Here is a 22078-nt window from a genome sequence, read left to right as displayed (position 1 = left end):
GAGAGGGAAGCGTGTGTGTGTGTGTGTGTGTTTGTGTGTACTATGCCCAGTATTGTAATTGGGCCTTAAGATGTGGCTATCTGTATTTAGGCAGAGTGCAGACTGTGGAGAACACAAGACGGAGTTGACAACAGAAGTACAAACTGTAGTAGTGTTTATGTCATAATGCATAGATTTGTGTGTGTGTGTGTGTGTGTGTGTGTGTGTGTGTGTGTGTGTGTGTGTGTGTGTGTGTGTGTGTGTGTGTGTGTGTGTGTGTGTGTGTGTGTGTGTGTGTGTGACTGGAGCAGTGCAGAGATGGTTAGTAGCAGGGCGTGGCCAGAAGAGAGAAAATATCTCTGCCGACCGCGGGAATGATTCCCATCCTACACCACACCCTCTGGGGCAAATAGCTGCCTGCACCACACCCTCTGGGGCCAAGAGCTCCCTACACCACACCCTCTGGGGCCAAGAGCTGCCTACACCACACCCTCTGGGGCCAAGAGCTGCCTGCACCACACCCTCTGGGGCCAAGAGCTGCCTGCACCACACCCTCTGGGGCCAAGAGCTCCCTACACCACACCCTCTGGGGCCAAGAGCTGCCTGCACCACACCCTCTGGGGCCAAGAGCTGCCTGCACCACACCCTCTGGGGCCAAGAGCTCCCTACACCACACCCTCTGGGGCCAAGAGCTGCCTGCACCACACCCTCTGGGGCCAAGAGCTGCCTGCACCACATCCTCTGGGGCCAAGAGCTCCCTACACCACACCCTCTGGGGCCAAGAGCTGCCTGCACCACACCCTCTGGGGCCAAGAGCTGCCTGCACCACACCCTCTGGGGCCAAGAGCTCCCTACACCACACCTTCTGGGGCCAAGAGCTGCCTACACCACACCCTCTGGGGCCAAGAGCTGCCTGCACCACACCCTCTGGGGCCAAGAGCTCCCTACACCACACCCTCTGGGGCCAAGAGCTGCCTACACCACACCCTCTGGGGCCAAGAGCTGCCTGCACCACACCCTCTGGGGCCAAGAGCTCCCTACACCACACCCTCTGGGGCCAAGAGCTGCCTGCACCACACCCTCTGGGGCCAAGAGCTGCCTGCACCACACCCTCTGGGGCCAAGAGCTGCCTGCACCACACCTTCTGGGGCCAAGAGCTCCCTACACCACACCCTCTGGGGCCAAGAGCTCCCTACACCACACCCTCTGGGGCCAAGAGCTGCCTGCACCACACCCTCTGGGGCCAAGAGCTCCCTACACCACACCCTCTGGGGCCAAGAGCTCCCTACACCACACCCTCTGGGGCCAAGAGCTGCCTGCACCACACCCTCTGGGGCCAAGAGCTGCCTGCACCACACCCTCTGGGGCCAAGAGCTGCCTGCACCACACCTTCTGGGGCCAAGAGATCCCTACACCACACCCTCTGGGGCCAAGAGCTGCCAGCACCACACCTTCTGGGGCCAAGAGCTGCCTACACCACACCCTCTGGGACCAAGAGCTGCCAGCACCACACCCTCTGGGGCCAAGAGCTGCCTGCACCACACCCTCTGGGGCCAAGAGCTGCCTGCACCACACCCTCTGGGGCCAAGAGCTGCCTGCACCACACCCTCTGGGGCCAAGAGCTGCCTGCACCACACCCTCTGGGGCCAAGAGCTGCCTGCACCACACCCTCTGGGGCCAAGAGCTCCCTGCACCACACCCTCTGGGCCAAGAGCTCCCTACACCACACCCTCTGGGGCCAAGAGCTGCCTGCACCGCACCCTCTGGGGCCAAGAGCTGCCAGCACCACACCCTCTGGGGCCAAGAGCTGCCTGCACCACACCCTCTGGGGCCAAGAGCTGCCTGCACCACACCCTCTGGGGCCAAGAGCTGCCTGCACCACACCCTCTGGGGCCAAGAGCTGCCTGCACCACACCCTCTGGGGCCAAGAGCTGCCAGCACCACACCCTCTGGGGCCAAGAGCTGCCTGCACCACACCCTCTGGGGCCAAGAGCTGCCTGCACCACCCGCCTCTTCTCTCTCTCTCTCTCTCTCCCTCTCTGTCTCTGTCCACAACTCACTCTCTCTCCATATATTCCTAGTCTCTCGCTCTTTTCATTTATATCTTAGTCTCTCAGTCTCCCATCTATATATCATGTACATAGTTACCTCTCTCCTCTCTCTGTATTTACTCTCATCTCTGTTCGGGAGTTTCCTCATACTGTGACCACAGAGAATTGGATTGCTGGGACATTCCGCATCATCAGTGTGGGACAGGAGGGTGCAGACAGTAATAAGGATGCAGTTGCAGAGTGATGGTGTGTGTGTGCATGCGAGTGCTTGTTTGTATACATCATCACAGTATTTGTATATATTCGGTGAAATAATATCACATTCTCTGGTTTGCGGGGTTAGGGGTATGCATTCCTGTGTGTCTGAGTGGTTGGTGTTTGGTGGGTCGAGCTGAGCTGAGCTGATATGTCAGTGGGCTATGCAGAACACAAAGCGATGGGCAGCCCTGGTCTGCCTCACAGCACATTCCAGGCCCAGGAATAGTATGGAATAAACCCTATCCAACCAGACCAGCAGCCACACTGCAAGATGATTAAGGTCCACTCTTCTCCTCTTGTCTTTCTCCCTCCCTCCTTCTCCCGCTGTTTCCTGCTCACAAACCCACCAATCATGGCCAGCCTGGAGTGTCTGCCCGGTAGTAGTGGCAGCAGCGCCAAAGATTCTTAACGAATGTTAAGTTAATGCTAAACTGGATACGTAGCACCTTTTCTACAAAGACATTTGTCACAACCTGCTTAACAACAAGCCAGGCCTCCATTGATTGGATAGAGGGATAACTTGACAGAGGAGAGGTGTAGAAGATAGACTCGGATTGTGGATGGAGACAGTATGGCGAGGGAACGTAAGGGGGGGATATACAGGCCTATGTGGTTGAACATGTGCTAAGCTAGTCTCTCTTCACAGCCACTGTACCTCCATCACAGAGGGCTATGCAGACTGGAATGTGTGTGTTAGTAGCAGAAAGACATTGTGTAAGTGCCGAAGCTTTGTGGAGCGAGCTGCTCCAGCCTGAAACACGTTAGCCTGAAACATGTTAGCCTGAAACACGTTAGCTTGAAACACGTTAGCCTGAAACACGTTAGCCTGAAACACGTTAGCCTGAAACACGTTAGCCTGAAACATGTTAGCCTGAAACACGTTAGCCTGAAACATGTTAGCCTGAAACATGTTAGCCTGAAACATGTTAGCGAGACCTTTCTCAGTGGCCCATCTGGCTGAACGATATTATTGGCTTCTGTAATTTGTTTCCAAAATTCATTTCTGCCAATTTCCTCCCACTTTGTCTCTCTCTCCAGTCACCTTGCTTCCTCCTCTGAGGCGTTTTGCAGGGAACATTCTATTTTCCTCGGAGTCAGACGCTCTTTTCCTGCTTGACCTTTTGTAAAGGGAAATGTTGGAAAGCGGCGCCCGGTCATTATTTTCTGAATGATGTGTTGCTATATTTGCGTTCCCCCTCATGGCCGTGCTGCCGTTTCTGAGACGTGTGTGAGATTGGGTTCCAGGAAGCATTTGGACCTCATTGTTGGGACTTGAGACGGGTAGGGCCAGGTTTAGGCCAGGGTTGGGCTGGCAGTTCTGACACTTCTCCCAGGTTTGGGAAAGACACAGACACTCTATTGTAGCTGTGGGCTCAGCAGGAGTCTGACTGCTGAATGGGTCAAACGAGGTGGTTCTGCCACGATCACACAATGGTCTAGAATCACGTCAAAACCCCTCCCCATCTCCAGCCTGCAATGTGTGTACCAAACACAGAGAGTTGTTCTCCAGGCTGGTCATAGAGCCTCTGTGTCTGGACCAGTTTGTAACTGAAAGCCTTCCCATAGTAGTCTATGGTCAAGACAGACTGGAGTTCAGTCTGTTTGTCTGTGTTTATTTAGCTTAGGCCCAAGCCTTGTTGCTCTATGCGATAATGCAGCCTGTCCTGACACATACGAAACATAGTTCAGACGTCCCACAGACAGACAGAGGCCTGAGTGTGTGGACTGGACGTATCTCTGGTCATCTGACCCAGAGACCCCGACCCTGTGTATCCACTTCAACCCCCTCCCACACACACAGCCCCCAGTGAGGGACAGCCCCTCCCTGTCTGAGAGGAGTTATTAAATCCTCTGTCTCTGCGTTGACTCTACCTCTCCGTCCACCACCCCCAGATGGACTGATAGATAGACTGATAGATAGACTGATGGATGGACTGATAGATGGACTGATAGATGGACTGATAGATGGACTGATAGATGGACTGATAGATGGACTGATAGATGGACTGATAGATGGACTGATGGACTGCTTTATTAACTAGACCTGCTGCTGGGAGACAGCCAGGCCAGGGGAGGAAACACACAGATACACACACACTTTCTCTCTCCCTCTTACACACACACACACACACACTTTCTCTCTCCATCTTACACACACACACACACACACACACACACACACATACATACACTTTCTCTCTCTCTCTTACACACACACACACACACACACACACACACACACACATATATACATACATAAGCACCCTAACAAAGACACATCATTTATCACACATTAACTTTTCCCTTGGACACACACACACACACACACACACACACAGTCAGTAGCCGTTTCATTAGCAGCTGTCCCAACACTTCTCTGTGGTTCCAGTCTCTGTCTCTCTCTCCAGCGCTGCCTGTGAGTAGGAAGGGGTTGGATGGGACTGGAACCCCCCCTCCTATTGGGAGTATAATTTGCTTGATCATGCAGTGGTTTACCAGAGGGGTTACTGGCTTAGACACCACGACTTCTGGGATTACAGCCCAGTGTTTACACAGCCGCGTGAACATAACCCCAACCTCCACCCACCCCTCATACAGCGTGTGTGTGCTTACAGAGAGCATAGAGGAGCTAAAAAGGTAACTGGTCTTTGACACCTGAATATGTATTTGTCTGTATATGTGGTGCAACCCAAGTCTCCTGTTCCACCGACAATTACCTATCTTGTATACTGTCCCCTTCTCTTCTCTCGCTGTCTCTCCTCTCCTCTCTCTGTCTCCTCCTCTCCTCTCTCTGTCCCCTTCTCTTCTCTCTCTGTCTCCTCCTCTTCTCTCACTGTCTCCTCCTCTTCTCTCGCTGTCTCCTCCTCTTCTCTCTCTGTCTCCTCCTCTCCTCTCGCTGTCCCCTCCTCTTCTCTCTCTGTCTCCTCCTCTTCTCTCGCTGTCTCCTCCTCTTCTCTCGCTGTCTCCTCCTCTTCTCTCGCTGTCTCCTCCTCTTCTCTCGCTGTCTCCTCCTCTTCTCTCTCTGTCTCCTCTTCTTCTCTCTCTGTCTCCTCCTCTTCTCTCTCTGTCTCCTCCTCTTCTCTCTCTGTCTCCTCCTCTTCTCTCTCTGTCCCCTCCTCTTCTCTCTCTGTCCCCTCCTCTTCTCTCTCTGTCCCCTCCTCTCCTCTCGCTGTCTCCTCCTCTTCTCTCTCTGTCTCCTCCTCTTCTCTCTCTGTCTCCTCCTCTTCTCTCTCTGTCTCCTCCTCTTCTCTCTCTGTCTCTCCTCTTCTCTCGCTGTCTCCTCCTCTTCTCTCGCTGTCTCCTCCTCTTCTCTCTCTGTCTCCTCCTCTTCTCTCTCTGTCCCCTCCTCTTCTCTCTCTGTCCCCTCCTCTTCTCTCTCTGTCTCCTCCTCTTCTCTCTCTGTCTCCTCCTCTTCTCTCGCTGTCTCTCCTCTTCTCTCTCTGTCCCCTCCTCTTCTCTCTCTGTCTCCTCCTCTTCTCTCTCTGTCTCCTCCTCTTCTCTCGCTGTCTCTCCTCTTCTCTCTCTGTCTCCTCCTCTTCTCTCTCTGTCTCCTCCTCTTCTCTCTCTGTCTCCTCCTCTTCTCTCTCTGTCTCTCCTCTTCTCTCGCTGTCTCCTCCTCTTCTCTCTCTGTCTCCTCCTCTTCTCTCTCTGTCCCCTCCTCTTCTCTCTCTGTCCCCTCCTCTTCTCTCTCTGTCTCCTCCTCTTCTCTCTCTGTCTCCTCCTCTTCTCTCGCTGTCTCTCCTTTCTCTCTCTGTCTCCTCCTCTTCTCTCTCTGTCTCCTCCTCTTCTCTCTCTGTCCCCTCCTCTTCTCTCTCTGTCCTCTCCTCTCGCTGTCTCCTCCTCTTCTCTCTCTGTCTCCTCCTCTTCTCTCTCTGTCTCCTCCTCTTCTCTCTCTGTCCCCTCCTCTTCTCTCTCTGTCTCCTCCTCTTCTCTCTCTGTCTCCTCCTCTTCTCTCTCTGTCCCCTCCTCTTCTCTCTCTGTCTCCTCCTCTCCTCTCTCTGTCCCCTCCTCTTCTCTCTCTGTCCCCTCCTCTTCTCTCTCTGTCTCCTCCTCTCCTCTCTCTGTCCCCTCCTCTTCTCTCTCTGTCTCCTCCTCTTCTCTCGCTGTCTCCTCCTCTTCTCTCGCTGTCTCCTCCTCTTCTCTCGCTGTCTCCTCCTCTTCTCTCTCTGTCTCCTCCTCTTCTCTCTCTGTCTCCTCCTCTTCTCTCTCTGTCCCCTCCTCTCCTCTCGCTGTCTCCTCCTCTCCTCTCGCTGTCTCCTCCTCTTCTCTCTCTGTCCCCTCCTCTTCTCTCTCTGTCTCCTCCTCTTCTCTCTCTGTCTCCTCCTCTTCTCTCTCTGTCCCCTCCTCTTCTCTCTCTGTCCCCTCCTCTCCTCTCGCTGTCTCCTCCTCTTCTCTCTCTGTCTCCTCCTCTTCTCTCTCTGTCTCCTCCTCTTCTCTCTCTGTCTCCTCCTCTTCTCTCTCTGTCTCTCCTCTTCTCTCGCTGTCTCCTCCTCTTCTCTCTCTGTCCCCTCCTCTCCTCTCGCTGTCTCCTCCTCTTCTCTCGCTGTCCCCTCCTCTCCTCTCGCTGTCTCCTCCTCTTCTCTCGCTGTCCCCTCCTCTCCTCTCGCTGTCTCCTCCTCTTCTCTCTCTGTCTCCTCCTCTTCTCTCTCTGTCTCCTCCTCTTCTCTCTCTGTCTCCTCCTCTTCTCTCTCTGTCTCCTCCTCTTCTCTCTCTGTCCCCTCCTCTTCTCTCTCTGTCCCCTCCTCTCCTCTCGCTGTCCCCTCCTCTTCTCTCTCTGTCTCCTCTCGCTGTCTCCTCCTCTTCTCTCTCTGTCTCCTCCTCTCTCTGTCTCCTCCTCTTCTCTCTCTGTCTCCTCCTCTTCTCTCTCTGTCCCCTCCTCTCCTCTCGCTGTCTCCTCCTCTTCTCTCTCTGTCTCTCCTCTCCTCTCGCTGTCTCCTCCTCTTCTCTCTCTGTCCCCTCCTCTTCTCTCTCTGTCTCCTCCTCTTCTCTCGCTGTCTCCTCCTCTTCTCTCGCTGTCTCTCCTCTCCTCTCGCTGTCTCCTCCTCTCCTCTCGCTGTCTCCTCCTCTTCTCTCTCTGTCTCCTCCTCTTCTCTCTCTGTCTCCTCCTCTTCTCTCTCTGTCCCCTCCTCTCCTCTCGCTGTCTCCTCCTCTCCTCTCGCTGTCTCCTCCTCTTCTCTCTCTGTCCCCTCCTCTTCTCTCTCTGTCTCCTCCTCTTCTCTCGCTGTCTCCTCCTCTTCTCTCTCTGTCTCCTCCTTCTCTCTCTGTCTCCTCCTCTTCTCTCGCTGTCTCTCCTCTCCTCTCGCTGTCTCCTCCTCTTCTCTCTCTGTCTCCTCCTCTTCTCTCTCTGTCTCCTCCTCTTCTCTCTCTGTCTCCTCCTCTTCTCTCGCTGTCTCCTCTCCTCTCGCTGTCTCCTCCTCTTCTCTCTCTGTCTCCTCCTCTTCTCTCTCTGTCTCCTCCTCTTCTCTCTCTGTCTCCTCCTCTTCTCTCTCTGTCCCCTCCTCTTCTCTCTCTGTCCCCTCCTCTTCTCTCTCTGTCCTCTCCTCTCGCTGTCTCCTCCTCTTCTCTCTCTGTCTCCTCCTCTTCTCTCTCTGTCTCCTCCTCTTCTCTCTCTGTCCCCTCCTCTTCTCTCTCTGTCTCCTCCTCTTCTCTCTCTGTCTCCTCCTCTTCTCTCTCTGTCCCCTCCTCTTCTCTCTCTGTCTCCTCCTCTCCTCTCTCTGTCCCCTCCTCTTCTCTCTCTGTCCCCTCCTCTTCTCTCTCTGTCTCCTCCTCTCCTCTCTCTGTCCCCTCCTCTTCTCTCTCTGTCTCCTCCTCTTCTCTCGCTGTCTCCTCCTCTTCTCTCGCTGTCTCCTCCTCTTCTCTCGCTGTCTCCTCCTCTTCTCTCTCTGTCTCCTCCTCTTCTCTCTCTGTCTCCTCCTCTTCTCTCTCTGTCCCCTCCTCTCCTCTCGCTGTCTCCTCCTCTCCTCTCGCTGTCTCCTCCTCTTCTCTCTCTGTCCCCTCCTCTTCTCTCTCTGTCTCCTCCTCTTCTCTCTCTGTCTCCTCCTCTTCTCTCTCTGTCCCCTCCTCTTCTCTCTCTGTCCCCTCCTCTCCTCTCGCTGTCTCCTCCTCTTCTCTCTCTGTCTCCTCCTCTTCTCTCTCTGTCTCCTCCTCTTCTCTCGCTGTCTCCTCCTCTTCTCTCTCTGTCTCTCCTCTTCTCTCGCTGTCTCCTCCTCTTCTCTCTCTGTCCCCTCCTCTCCTCTCGCTGTCTCCTCCTCTTCTCTCGCTGTCCCCTCCTCTCCTCTCGCTGTCTCCTCCTCTTCTCTCTCTGTCTCCTCCTCTTCTCTCTCTGTCTCCTCCTCTTCTCTCTCTGTCTCCTCCTCTTCTCTCTCTGTCTCCTCCTCTTCTCTCTCTGTCCCCTCCTCTTCTCTCTCTGTCCCCTCCTCTCCTCTCGCTGTCCCCTCCTCTTCTCTCTCTGTCTCCTCTCGCTGTCTCCTCCTCTTCTCTCTCTGTCTCCTCCTCTCTCTGTCTCCTCCTCTTCTCTCTCTGTCTCCTCCTCTTCTCTCTCTGTCCCCTCCTCTCCTCTCGCTGTCTCCTCCTCTTCTCTCTCTGTCTCTCCTCTCCTCTCGCTGTCTCCTCCTCTTCTCTCTCTGTCCCCTCCTCTTCTCTCTCTGTCTCCTCCTCTTCTCTCGCTGTCTCCTCCTCTTCTCTCGCTGTCTCTCCTCTCCTCTCGCTGTCTCCTCCTCTTCTCTCTCTGTCTCCTCCTCTCCTCTCGCTGTCTCCTCCTCTTCTCTCTCTGTCTCCTCCTCTTCTCTCTCTGTCTCCTCCTCTTCTCTCTCTGTCCCCTCCTCTTCTCTCGCTGTCTCCTCCTCTTCTCTCTCTGTCTCCTCTCCTCTCGCTGTCCCCTCCTCTTCTCTCTCTGTCCCCTCCTCTTCTCTCTCTGTCTCCTCCTCTTCTCTCGCTGTCTCCTCCTCTTCTCTCTCTGTCTCCTCTCCTCTCGCTGTCCCCTCCTCTTCTCTCTCTGTCCCCTCCTCTTCTCTCTCTGTCTCCTCCTCTTCTCTCGCTGTCTCCTCCTCTCCTCTCCTGCCCTCTCCTCTCCACTCTGTTTCCTGCTCTCCTCTCCTCTCTCTGTCTTCTCTCTCTGTCACCTCCTCTCCTCTCTCTGTCCCCTGCTCTCCTCTCCTGTCCTCTCCTCTCTCTGTCCCCTCCTCTCCCTGTCCCCTGCTCTCCTCTCCTTTCCTGCCCTCTCCTCTCCACTCTCTGTCCCCTGCACTTCTCTCCTCTCTCTGTCCCCTGCTCTCCTCTCCTGTCCCCTCCTTTCTGTCCCCTCATCTCCTCTTTCTGTCCCCTGCTCTCCTCTCCTGCCCTCTCCTCTCCACTCTCTGTCCCCTGCTCTTCTCTCCTCTCTTAGTCCTCTCCTCTCCTCTCTTAGTCCTCTCCTCTCCTCTCTTAGTCCTCTCCTCTCCTCTCTCTGTCCCCTGCTCTCCTCTCCTCTCACTGTCCCCTGCTCTCCTCTCCTGCCCTCTCCTCTCCACTCTCTGTCCCCTGCTCTTCTCTCCTCTCTTAGTCCTCTCCTTTCCTCTCTTAGTCCTCTCCTCTCCTGCCCTCTCCTCTCTCTGTCCCCTGCTCTCCTCTCCTCTCACTGTCCCCTGCTCTCCTCTCCTGCCCTCTCCTCTCCACTCTCTGTCCCCTGCTCTTCTCTCCTCTCTCTGTCCTCTCCTCTCCTTCTCTGTCCCCTCCTCTTCTCTCCTTTCTCTGTCCCCTGCTCTCCTCTCCTGTCCTCTCCTCTCTGTCCCATCCTCTCCTCTTTCTGTCCCCTGCTCTCCTCCCCTGCCCTCTCCACTCTCTGTCCCCTGCTCTTCTCTCCTCTCTCTTAGTCCTCTCATCTCCTCTCTCTGTCCCCTACTCTTCTCTCCTCTCTCTCTCCCCGCCTCTCCTCTCTCAACCCTCCATTCCCACGTTGCCAGCCTCTACGTTTTGTTTTTAGATTAACACAATGCTGTTGTGGCCGTTTAGTCTGGACCACGCTCACACACACATCACACACGCACGTCACATCACAGAGCTGCGTGGCCGGTCCCTGGCAAGCGCAGCAGTTTAGCGGCGGTATTTATAAAACAGTGGGTAGCAAGGCAGAAGCCTCCCCATGGTTTGGGGACACAGGGGAATGCAGGCACTCTGTGAGGCCTGTGTGTATTTTGACTACGGCCCCCTGAAGCTCTAAAGAGCACCCGCTCTTTTCTCTTAGAGGGGAAGCGTAGCGGAAAATCTCTGCTTTGAAGAAAAGGCGATAGGACCATTCTCCTCTGGGGAAATGTTATCTACTTGTTGACATTTGTTTGGCTTTTTTTTGTGTTGCTGACGGGAGTGTACAGTGTTGCCGTCAAACTTCTTTGAACCCACACCATACATATCAATACACACTATCATGAACACACACACTCACCAATACGGTACAAATGTCAAATCAAAATCAAATTGTATTAGTCACATGCTCCGAATACAACAGGTGTAGGTAGACCTTACAGTGAAATGCTTACTTACGAGCCCCTAACCGACAGTGCAGCTAAAATATATATATATATATATATATATAATAATTAAAAAATAATATATATGTTAAAAAGAAAAAATAAGACTAAGAAATAAAAGTAACAAGTCATTAAAGAGCAGCAGTAAAATAACAATAGCAAGACTATATACAGGGGGTACCGGTACAGAGTCGATGTGTGGGGGCACCGGTTAGTCGAGGTAATTGAGTTAATATGTACATGTAGGTAGAGTTATTAAAGTGATGATAACAACCTAGAGTAGCATCGGTGTAAAGGGGGGGGGCAATGAAAATAGTCTGGGTGGCCATTTGATTAGATGTTCAGGAGTCTTATGGCTTGGGGGTAGAAGCTGTTTAGAAGCCTCTTGGACTTAGACTTGGTGCTCTGGTACCGCTTGCTGTGTGGTAGCATAGAGAACAGTCTATGACTAGGGTGGCTGAAGTCTTTGACAATTTTTAGGGCCTTCCTCTGACACCGCCTGGTATAGAGGTCCTGGATGGCAGGAAGCTTTTCCCCAGTGATGTACTGGGCCGTACGCACTACCCTCTGTAGTGCCTTGCGTTCAGAGGCCGAGCAGTTGCCATACCAGGCAGTGATGCAACCAGTCAGGATGCATCACTGCATCACTGGTGCAGCTGTAGAACCTTTTGAGGATCTGAAGACCCATGCCAAATATTTTCAGTCTCCTGAGGGGGAATATGTTTTGTTGTGCCCTCTTCACGACTGTCTTGGTGTGCTTGGACCATGTTAGTTTGTTGGTGATGTGGAAGCCAAGGAACTTGAAGCTCTCAACCTGCTCCACTACAGCCCTGTCGTTGAGAATGAAGGCGTGCTCGGTCCTCTTTTTCCTGTAGTCCACAATCATCTCCTTTGTCTTGATCACATTGAGGGAGAGGTTGTTGTCCTGGCACTGCATGGCCAGGTCTCTGACCTCCTCCCTATAGGCTGTCTTGCCGTTTTCAGTGATCAGGCCTACCACTGTTGTGCCATTGGCAAACTTAATGATGGTGTTGGAGTCGTGCCTGGCCGTGCAGTCATGAGTGAACAAGGAGTACAGGAGGGGACTGAGCACGCACCCCTGAGGGGCCCCTGTGTTGAGGATCAACGTGGCGGATGTGTTGTTACCTCCCCTCACCACCTGGGGGCGGCCCGTCAGGAAGTCCAGGATCCAGTTGCAGAAAGAGGTGTTTAGTCCCAGGGTCCTGAGCTTATTGATGAGCTTTGAGGTGTTGGACACTATGATGTTGAACACTGAGATGTAGTCAATGAATAGCATTCTCACGTACAGTTGAAGTTGGAAGTTTACATACACTTAGGTTGGAGTCATTAAAACTGGTTTTTCAGCCACTCCACAAATTTCTTGTCAACAAACTATAGTTTTGGCAAGTCAGTTAGGACATCTACTTTGTGCATGACACAAGTCATTTTTCCAACAATTGTTTACAGACAGATTATTTCATTTATAATTCACTGTATCACAATTCCAGTGGGTCAGAAGTTTACTTACACTAAGTTGACTGTGCCTTTAAACAGCTTGGAAAATTCCAGAAAAAGATGTCATGCTTTAGTAGCTTCTTATAGGCTAATTTACATCATTTGAGTCATTTGGAGGTGTACCTGTGGATGTATTTCAAGGCCTACCTTCAATCTCAGTGCCTCTTTGCTTGAGATCATGGGAAAATCAAAAGTAATCAGCCAAGACCTCAGAAAAAACATTGTAGACCTCCACAAGTCTGGTTCATCATTGGGAGCAATTTACAAACGCCTGAAGGTACCACGTTCATCTGTACAAACAATAGTATGCACGTCTAAACACCATGGGACCATGCAGTTGTTATACCACTCAGGAAGAACACGTGTTCTGTCTCCTATACGATATACGACTCGTTTTACTGTGGATATAGATACTTTTGTACCCGTTTCCTTGTGAAGATGCTGGAGGAAACGGGTACAAAAGTATCTATATCCACAGTAAAACGAGTCGTATATCGATATAACCTGAAAGGCCGCTCAGCAAGGAAGAAGCCACTGCTCCAAAACCGCTTTAAAAAAGCCACACTACGGTTTGCAACTGCACATGGGGACAAAGATTATACTTTTTGGTGAAATGTCCTCTGGTCTGATGAATCAAAAATGGAACTGTTTGGCCATAATGACCATCGTTATGTTTGTAGGAAAAAGGGGGAGGCTTGCAAGCCGAAGAACACCATCCCAACCATGAAGCATGGGGGTGGCAGCATCATGTTGTGTGGGTGCTTTTCTGCAGGAGGGACTGGTGCACTTCACAAAATAGATGGCATCATGAGGAAGGAAAATATGTGGATATATTGAAGCAACATCTCAAGACATCAGTCATGAAGTTAAAGCTTGGTCGCAAATGGGTCTTCCAAATGGACAATGACCCCAAGCATACTTCCAAAGTTGTGGCAAAATGGCTTAAGGACAACAAAGTCAAGGTATTGGAGTGACCATCACAAAGCCCTGACCTCCTGATCCCATAGAAAATCTGTGGGCAGAACTGAAAAAGCGTGTGCGAACAAGGAGACCTACAAACCTGACTCAGTTACACCAGCTCTCAGGAGGAATGGGCCAAAATTCACCCAACTTATTGTGGGAAGCTTGTGGAAGGCTACCCGAAACGTTTGACCCAAGTTAAACAATTTAAAGGCAATGCTACCAAATACTAATTGAGTGTATGTAAACTTCTGACCCACTGGGAATGTGATGAAAGAAATAAAAGCTTAAATAAATAATTATCTCTACTATTATTCTGACATTTCACATTCTTAAAATGAAGTGGTGATCCTAACTGACCTAAGACAGGGAATGTTTACTAGGATTAAATGTCAGGAATTGTGAAAAACGGAGTTTAAATATATTTGGCTAAGGTGTATGTAAACTTCCAACTTCAACTGTAGGTGTTCCTTTTGTCCAGGTGGGAAAGGGCAGTGTGGAGTGCAGTAGAGATTGCATCATCTGTGGATCTGTTAGGGCGGTATGCAAATTGGAGTGGGTCTAGGGTTTCTGGGATAATGGTGTTGATGTTAGCCATGACCAGCCTTTCAAAGCACTTCATGGCTACAAACGTGAGTGCTACGGGTCGGCAGGTTACCTTAGTGTTCTTGAGCACAGGGACTATGGTGGTCTGCTTAAAACATGTTGGTATTACAGACTCGGACAGGGAGAGGTTGAAATTGTCAGTGAAGACACTTGTCAGTTGGTCAGCGCATGCTCGCAGTACACATCCTGGTAATCCGTCTGGCCCTGTGGCCTTGTGAATGTTGACCTGTTTAAAGGTCTTACTCACATCGGCACACAGTCTTCCGGAACAGCTGGTGCTCTCATGCATGTTTCAGTGTTATTTGCCTTGAAGCGAGCATAGAAGTAGTTTAGCTCATCTGGTAGGCTCGTGTCACTGGGCAGCTCTCGGGTGTGCTTCCCTTTGTAGTCTGTAATGGTTTGCAAGCCCTGCTACATCTGACGAGCGTCAGAGCCGGTATAGTACGATTCGATTTTGCTTATGGCGGAATACAGCTCATTGAGTGCGGTCTTAGTGCCAGCCTCAGTCTGTTGTGGTATGTAGACAGCTATGAAAAATACAGATAAATTCCCTAGGTAGATAGTGTGGTCTACAGCTTATCATGAGATACTCTACCTCAGGCCTCATAAAAGGAACATCTGCAAACATATTTGACGTAGGTTAATATGACAATGTTAGTGATGATGAAGGTGATGCTGTTGTGGTATTGGGTTAGCGTTACAGCTGGGGTCTGTTTGCTGATGTTTCCTCTGCGGAGTGGCCCACGGTAAAACTGATGCTCTGTTTAGTCTAGAAGGTTCCGCTTAGTTACTTTGTTGCTCAAATAAAAATAGGAGATTACCTGACACTCTGATGCTTTAACCCCATCTTTTACGATGGAAATGTTTATCAAGTCCCGATAAAATGTCCCTGTTAACCCAAAAGGGTTCTGGTTGTCTGGATGAAAAATGTCTGCGACTGCTTTTTTAACTGCTATGTGATCGCCCATGTATTTCTGTCTGGGGAGTAGCAGCAGCAACTGAAGTGGTGATGTGGTTTGGACTTGGGTCTGTCACAATGGGACTGATTGTAGAAGGAAACCTGACTGTCAATCAATGCTTGATTCTGACAAAGGGGGTTGCGTTTGTCAGGAAGAGTTTTGCGACTGTGTGCATTTTATTTTGGCTCGTTCTCTCTCTCCTTTCTTTCCCTCTTTCTCTTTCTCTCTCACGCACACACAATTCTCTCCCTATCTAACATACTATCCCATTCTTTCAAGCATGAGCACACACACGTGCACTTTCTAACTCCTATCAATACACACACAGAGATCTGATGTGTCAGTCCCCCTGGTGTCTCCACTTGTTCCAGTGTCTTTTCAGCTGCTGAGGAGTGAAGTGTGGACAGAGAGGCTTCTCTCTCTCTCTCTCTGTCTCTCTCTCTCTCTCTCTCTCTCTCTCTCTCTCCTCTCTCTTCTCTCTTCCTCTCTCTTCTCTCTCTCTCTCTCTCTCTCTTCTCTCTTCCTCTCTCTCTTCTCTCTCTCTCTCTGTCTCTCTCTCTCTCTCTCTCTCTCTCTCTCTCTCTCTCTCTCTCTTCTCTCTCCTCTCTCTTCTCTCTCTCTCTCTCTGTCTCTCTCTCTCTCTCTCTCTCTCTCTCTCTCTCTCTTCTCTCTCCTCTCTCTTCTCTCTTCCTCTCTCTTCTCTCTCTCTCTTCTCTCTCCTCTCTCTTCTCTCTTCCTCTCTCTTCTCTCTCTCTCTTCTCTCTCCTCTCTCTTCTCTCTTCCTCTCTCTCTTCTCTCTCTTCCTTTCTCTCTCTTCTCTCACCTCTCTCTTCTCTCTTCCTCTCTCTTCTCTCTCTCTCTCTCTCTCTTCTCTCACCTCTCTCTTCTCTCTTTCTCTCTCTTCCTCTCTCTCTCTTCTCTCTCTTCCTCTCTCTTCTCTCTCTTCCTCTCTCTCTCTTCCTCTCTCTTCTCTCTCTCTCTCTCCAGTCTCTCTCTGATACCTGAGTCTCCCAATCAGAGTAGTGACAGACAGACAGTGTCCAGCCAGGATTAGCCATGTCGCTACAGCACAGGATTAACCATTGCTACACACACACTCCATCCATAGAGACATAGACAAACGTTTATGTATGTACTCAAACACACACAGAATATTTACATAATCAATACATACATATCAACCGAAACTCTATATTCTGCTGTGTCTGCGTGCATTTGTGTTTATATATGAATGAGAGAGTTCTTCAGTCAGCTTTTCCTCAGGGCAGGTCACTACAGCCATGCTCTTGTATGTGTGATTGGAAAAGATCTGAGGGTGTTGGTTGTTGTGCGTGCGCGCCTGCCTGGCCCGGTTCTCCTCCGTGTTACCCAAATGGAAACCCAACAGCAGCCAGTTCTCAGTCAGGACAATAAGACACTGCTCCCTGTTTAACTGCCCACTTTTACTGGGCTTTACTGCCACTTTGCTGCCACTTCACACAGGCTTTTCTGTTGAGTCTTTTAACCAGTTCTGTCTTTTTTTGGTGGTTGATTTTGGTTTATTTGGTTATTTTTACACTGGCTTGCCTGTGGGGATCATTTAAGAAGGCTAGACAAAAGAGCCGGAGGCCGCAGGCGGAAAAACAGGCCAGTTTATAAGGCCCCTCAACGAACACACACTCAGCCTTGATATCCACTCAGCCTTGATACACACTCAGCCTTGATACACTGTGCCCTAGCAACAATGACTCTCTACACACTGGATCGTGTAGGTCACACACGGCGCCTGACCGAGCACAGCACATCAGATACAGCACCCTGGCCTACACACTGGACCTGACCGTGCACAGCACATCAGATACAGCACCCTGGCCTACACACTGGACCTGACCGTGCACAGCACATCAGATACAGCACCCTGGCCTACACACTGGACCTGACCGTGCACAGCACATCAGATACAGCACCCTGGCCTACACACTGGACCTGACCGTGCACAGCACATCAGATACAGCACCCTGGCCTACACACTGGACCTGACCGTGCACAGCACATCAGATACAGCACCCTGGCCTACACACTGGACCTGACCGTGCACAGCACATCAGATACAGCACCCTGGCCTACACACTGGACCTGACCGTGCACAGCACATCAGATACAGCACCCTGGCCTACACACTGGACCTGACCGTGCACAGCACATCAGATACAGCACCCTGGCCTACACACTGGACCTGACCGTGCACAGCACATCAGATACAGCACCCTGGCCTACACACTGGACCTGACCGTGCACAGCACATCAGATACAGCACCCTGGCCTACACACTGGACCTGACCGTGCACAGCACATCAGATACAGCACCCTGGCCTACACACTGGACCTGACCGTGCACAGCACATCAGATACAGCACCCTGGCCTACACACTGGAACTCACCTCCCACACGATACACACTCAACCTTTCAGACGGAGCCCTGCACACAAAACGCCAGCACACACACACTTCAGCCAGGACTTTGTAAGCTCTAGACGATTACCCAGCTGATTGGAGTCCCTCTCCGGAGTCTCTAAACACACACAGTCTTTTAGAGTACTCACCACAGCCCCCCTATACACACAGCCCTCTCCTTTCTCATGGAGATAAGGACGTCTCATTGTTGGGAGACAACAGTCCGCTATTATCTTATCAAAGAGCCAATCCAATGTGGAGGAGGGGGGGAGAAAGGGGAGGGGGGGTTCTTTGTGATGCGACAGGTGCTGTTGTAATTCAATTTGTCTATGGGAGGGTTTGGAAGCCATCTGAACTTAATTGTACCGAGGGTCACAGTCCTCTCTGCTGTGCTGTACTGTACATAATAGCATTGTGTAACAGTATGCTAACCCCAGCATCGGCACATCTAGCATAACCTTGACTCATACATATTGCTAACTTTAGTGGACGGGCAACTCTGACCTTAGCTTGAGCACAGTGCTAATCAAATCAAATTGTACCGGTCACATACGCATATTTAGCAGATGTTATTGCAGGTGTGGCAAAATGCTTGTGTACCTAGCTCCAACAGTGCAGTAGTGTCTAACAATTCAATCTTAACCTATATTATGAACCGTGTTAGCCATAGCTAGCACCACAGGAGAGCATTTTGCTCAGAATCCCCTCGCCTATTGGTCACCACTAAATGACAGAATATCTCTAAACCACGCATCAGAGATGGAGAGAAGGGGCTGTCTATCCTCCGTCACAGACGAGGAATCCCAAGTTGATGAGGTGTGGGAGTCCTGTTCATGTGAGTGTGTACCTGGTAATAACGTGTTAATCACTCCTATCTCTCTGTCTGGCCCGTTTCAGATAAAGAATCAAAGGACAAGAAAGTGTCTGCTGAGGGGGCAGTCAAGGAGACAGTGGAAGAGACTGCAGAAGAGCCTGTGAAAGAAGTGAAGAGAGAAAAGAAGGAGTCCTCTAAGGAAAAGAAGAAGGAGTCGACCAAGGAGCCCAAAGAGCCCAAGGACCCTGGGAAAGAGTCAAAAAAGGAGTCTTTGAAAGAGTCCAAGGAAAAGAAGGAGTCCTCCAAGGAATCTGGAAAGGAGTCAAATAAGGAGTCTTCTAAGGAGACCAGCAAAGAGTCTTTGAAGGAGCCTGGGAAAGAGAAAGTGTCGAGAAAGTCATCTGTGAAGGTCAAGGAGAAAAAGAAAGAGCCAGATGCTGCTGCTGGAGAGGGCTGATAATGTCATGCAATAAATACATTCAGTTACACACACACACACACACACACACACACACACACACACACACACACACACACACACACACACACACACACACACACACACTCTCTCACCTATACACTCATATTCATTGACAAACACACTTCTATCAGGGCTGATGCTGGTCCATAGTCAGGACTTCTGGTGTCTGTGTTGGGTGAAGGTGCGGTGCAGAAGATGAAGCCCAGTTGGAAACTCCAGTAGAACAGTGTAGGAGTCGGACGTGCGACATCAAAGCCCTTCCCCTCCCTTCCTTCCAGTGGCAGCGTCTCGTAGTGGAACCCACAGCCCTGTGCTCCCTAACCACCCCGCCTACACGCGGGCACGCTGACATCTACCCCGCCCTCTCTCCCCCTCGTGTGGCACCATGCCTTGCCAAAGCCACCCCCACCTCAGGCTAAGAATATCCCCCGCGTTCCGTCCATCCCTCCGTATGTCCCCTCGGGTAAAACAAGGTCATTTTCACCCCCCCATCAGCACACTGAAGCAGGAAAACCATCAAACTGAGACAGTAGCAGAGAAACGAAAAGGGGGGGGGGATTCAAGCAGCCCTCATAATCGTTTGTGAGGACTTGCAGGAACATACTTAATCACACACACCTGAATCCACAAACACATGCACACAAACACAAGAATACAAACATGCACAACTATACATGTAAAAACACTAGCTAGCACCTGCTCGTATTCTGCAACACACAGCCCTGCAAGAGGTACAGTGTTCCCAGCCAGCCTCTGAGACCATAGGCCACCTTCTGTTAGAGGATCGCTGTGCCAGCCTGACCGATGACAATCCAAACAGCTCTTTGTATTGTACTGTACCTGTACGTCCTGTATGTGTGTTGTCTGTACGTGTCTTGATGAATTTAGATGTGTATCGTTTCCTAACTCAGCTTATGAATGTATTATAGCAAAGGTTTTGTACAGTAATCAGCTAGTCTGATGCACCAGGCACCTGTTCTCTGCCTGTTTTTATAGACAAAGCAGGGTGATTCAAGTTAGTGCTATGAAACTATTGTTTAATGTTTGTATCTTCTTAATCTCCCTCCGTATGCATGTCATTCTCTATCTCTTTAAGTCGGTCTCTTTTCACTCCTGGCTTACAGAGTATGTGGGACAGTGTATATGTTAGAGTATATAGGATTGGTCACTGTTAAAATGGCTTTGTCTTTGGCCAGTGGCTTTAGGTTTGTTTTTTTCCCTTACTGTTGTGTAAAAGGTCTGTGCAAATTTTCCTGAGCTCGGCACAAGGTCAATTTAAGATTGAGTAACTGTGAGACTCACTGTTTAATTTGGCACGGGTCGTTTGTAGATGTTGTGTTAAAGTCACGTTGTGGAAGAAGATGAGGATGGACTCTGGCGGACTCTCCTCTCAGGTCTGTGTTACGTCTGTTTGACGTCAGTGGGTTCGCTTTAAATTCTCCTCAATAACTTGTGTCTTTGACTAAACGCTTTGTGGCGCTCTGTGTTTCACAACATGAATGTTGTACAGGACAAGTTCAAGTGCAAAAAAGGATTGAACTAGGACCAAACATTGTTACATGCCCCACTGTGGAAAAACGAACAGTGCCGCACAGTTTTGAGAGAATGTAATAAAAAGCCCTTTGGATTAGACTTTTAGAAACAAATGGCTTGGTGTGATTTTATTAGCGAAGCTGTCTTGTGAGAGGCTTAGGAGAGAACGTATATCTAATGTATATGCATCAGAACAGTATGTAACGCTAATGTGTCTCTGAGAGGAGGTGAACTGTTATCCCTACTTCCCTGTGAAAAGCTTGTAAAACGATGGAAAGTATTGAGTGTGGTAGGTCCCAGCCCCAGACTAAATCTACAGCTCCCACGATGCTCTTTGATAAATGCCTCTCTTTTTCCTCTCCCCTGTCTTAAAGAGACACTCACTTTCTCTATGGGTGTTTTTGTGCATGATAGTGTTTTCTATGACTGCGGTTCTATTTGAGTGTTCTGGTGTGTTTCTAGATGTGTGTGTTTCTGTGAGCGAGTGTGTTGTCTCTGATCGGGGCCCAAATGAAGTCGCCTGTGAGTCGCCTGTGAGTCGCCCGCTCGCACAGCTGAAGCCCGCGGGTACCCGACCTCTCACCCTGAAGACGTCAGAGTTCAGGCTTGTTTTAAGTTGGGATGGAGCGAGGGTATCCCTGGATCCACCGTGGTGCTGCTGTCTGATCCAGGCTGGCGTGGGTCTGAGCCGGACGGAGGTCGCGCTCCAGTCTTGACACGACAGCTGAGTCTAACCCCTTACCCTCTGGACCCAGACCCACCGTCTGCCCGCAGTCTTAACCCTGGGCAGCTGACTCCCAGGACTCTCTTAACCTCTGTGCAATGTCTCCACAACGTCTGCCCCATGTCAATAAGATGTAGTAGTAGACACAATGATAAAAAAATCTCACTGATTACATACATATTGACTCAAGCAGGGTCAGTGACACACAAGCACAACACTCTATAATATCTGATATAATATATACCATTTAGTAGATGCTTTTATCCAAATCAACTTAGTCGTATTCACACAACAGCACAACACTATAACAGGGATGGACAACTCTTCCCCCTTTTGTAGGCCCGTGGACCAATTTCACCCCAAAATAAATCAAATACAAATATTATCTTCTTTTTTTTTAGGAACTTTTTTTGAATAATAGAATACACAAGGTGCAACTTCGAAATGTGGTTGTGCATCAGCACTCAATTAGCTCATGTCAGCTAAACGTTTTTAGATTGGTAAATTATTCAATCGCCCAGCTCTCTAAACTTGTAGTAAGCATGGTAGAAATACCGACCGGGGTGGGGCCCATTCATCATCAGCTATCATATTAAAAACTACAAATGTTTGCCTCCAGCTATGGCAAAATGGGTAGAATTGCAGCAAACTTGTTTTAAAACGAAACTTTTCTTTACACACCATGGCAAAATGTGCAGAATTACAGGAAATATACTTTTAAACAATATATATATATATGTCCCCCCACTCCATCAAAGTTGCCCATCCCACCCTGCTCTATAATATAATAATATATGCCATTTAGCAGACGCTTTTATCCAAAACGTACTTATGAGTTGTCCCGTGATTCAAACCCACTAGCCTAGCATTACAAGCACCATGCGCTACCAACTCAGCTACAAAGGACCATACTAAGGAATCTGAATTACGACAGCGCAATAGGACTATGTCGTTATGGAGTGGAAGAGGGTCATTTATGGCACAGTTAAATAAATAACTGTTTCAACTCGGCAACTGTAATAATCTTGCGGAGAATTTGAGAATAGACACCTCTACTTCAAAAGGGTGCTCTTTGGCGCCACCTTGCGTTCGATATGAACACAACGTTCATCTGTACTGCTGAATGCACACACACTGTCGACACAAAGACAGTGACACACACACTCCCTTTCTCTCTAACACACAGACACACACATTCGCTAAGTTTACTCGTCACTCGTAGCATGTTTACAATGCAAAGTAACAAGAGCAATGCAATTAG

The 22078-nt window shown here is 50.1% G+C and overlaps 1 protein-coding gene across 3 annotated transcripts in view; it reads left to right on the top strand.

Annotated features, from left to right (window-relative positions):
* Positions 1-20472, top strand: part of LOC115176682 (protein PTHB1) — a 217099-nt gene extending 196627 nt beyond the window's left edge. For all 3 annotated transcript variants that reach the window (XM_029736875.1, XM_029736878.1, XM_029736876.1), the window contains one exon: positions 18163-20472. In XM_029736875.1, coding sequence (XP_029592735.1) covers positions 18163-18536 — 374 coding nt within the window. In that variant the 3' untranslated portion in view covers positions 18537-20472. The remainder of the gene's footprint in view (positions 1-18162) is intronic.
* The last annotated feature ends 1606 nt before the right edge of the window (positions 20473-22078 follow it).

Source organism: Salmo trutta, chromosome 37 (assembly GCF_901001165.1).
Source record: "Salmo trutta chromosome 37, fSalTru1.1, whole genome shotgun sequence".
In the NCBI taxonomy this organism is placed as follows: Eukaryota; Metazoa; Chordata; class Actinopteri; order Salmoniformes; family Salmonidae; genus Salmo; species Salmo trutta.
This window is presented reverse-complemented; position numbering and strand designations above follow the sequence as displayed.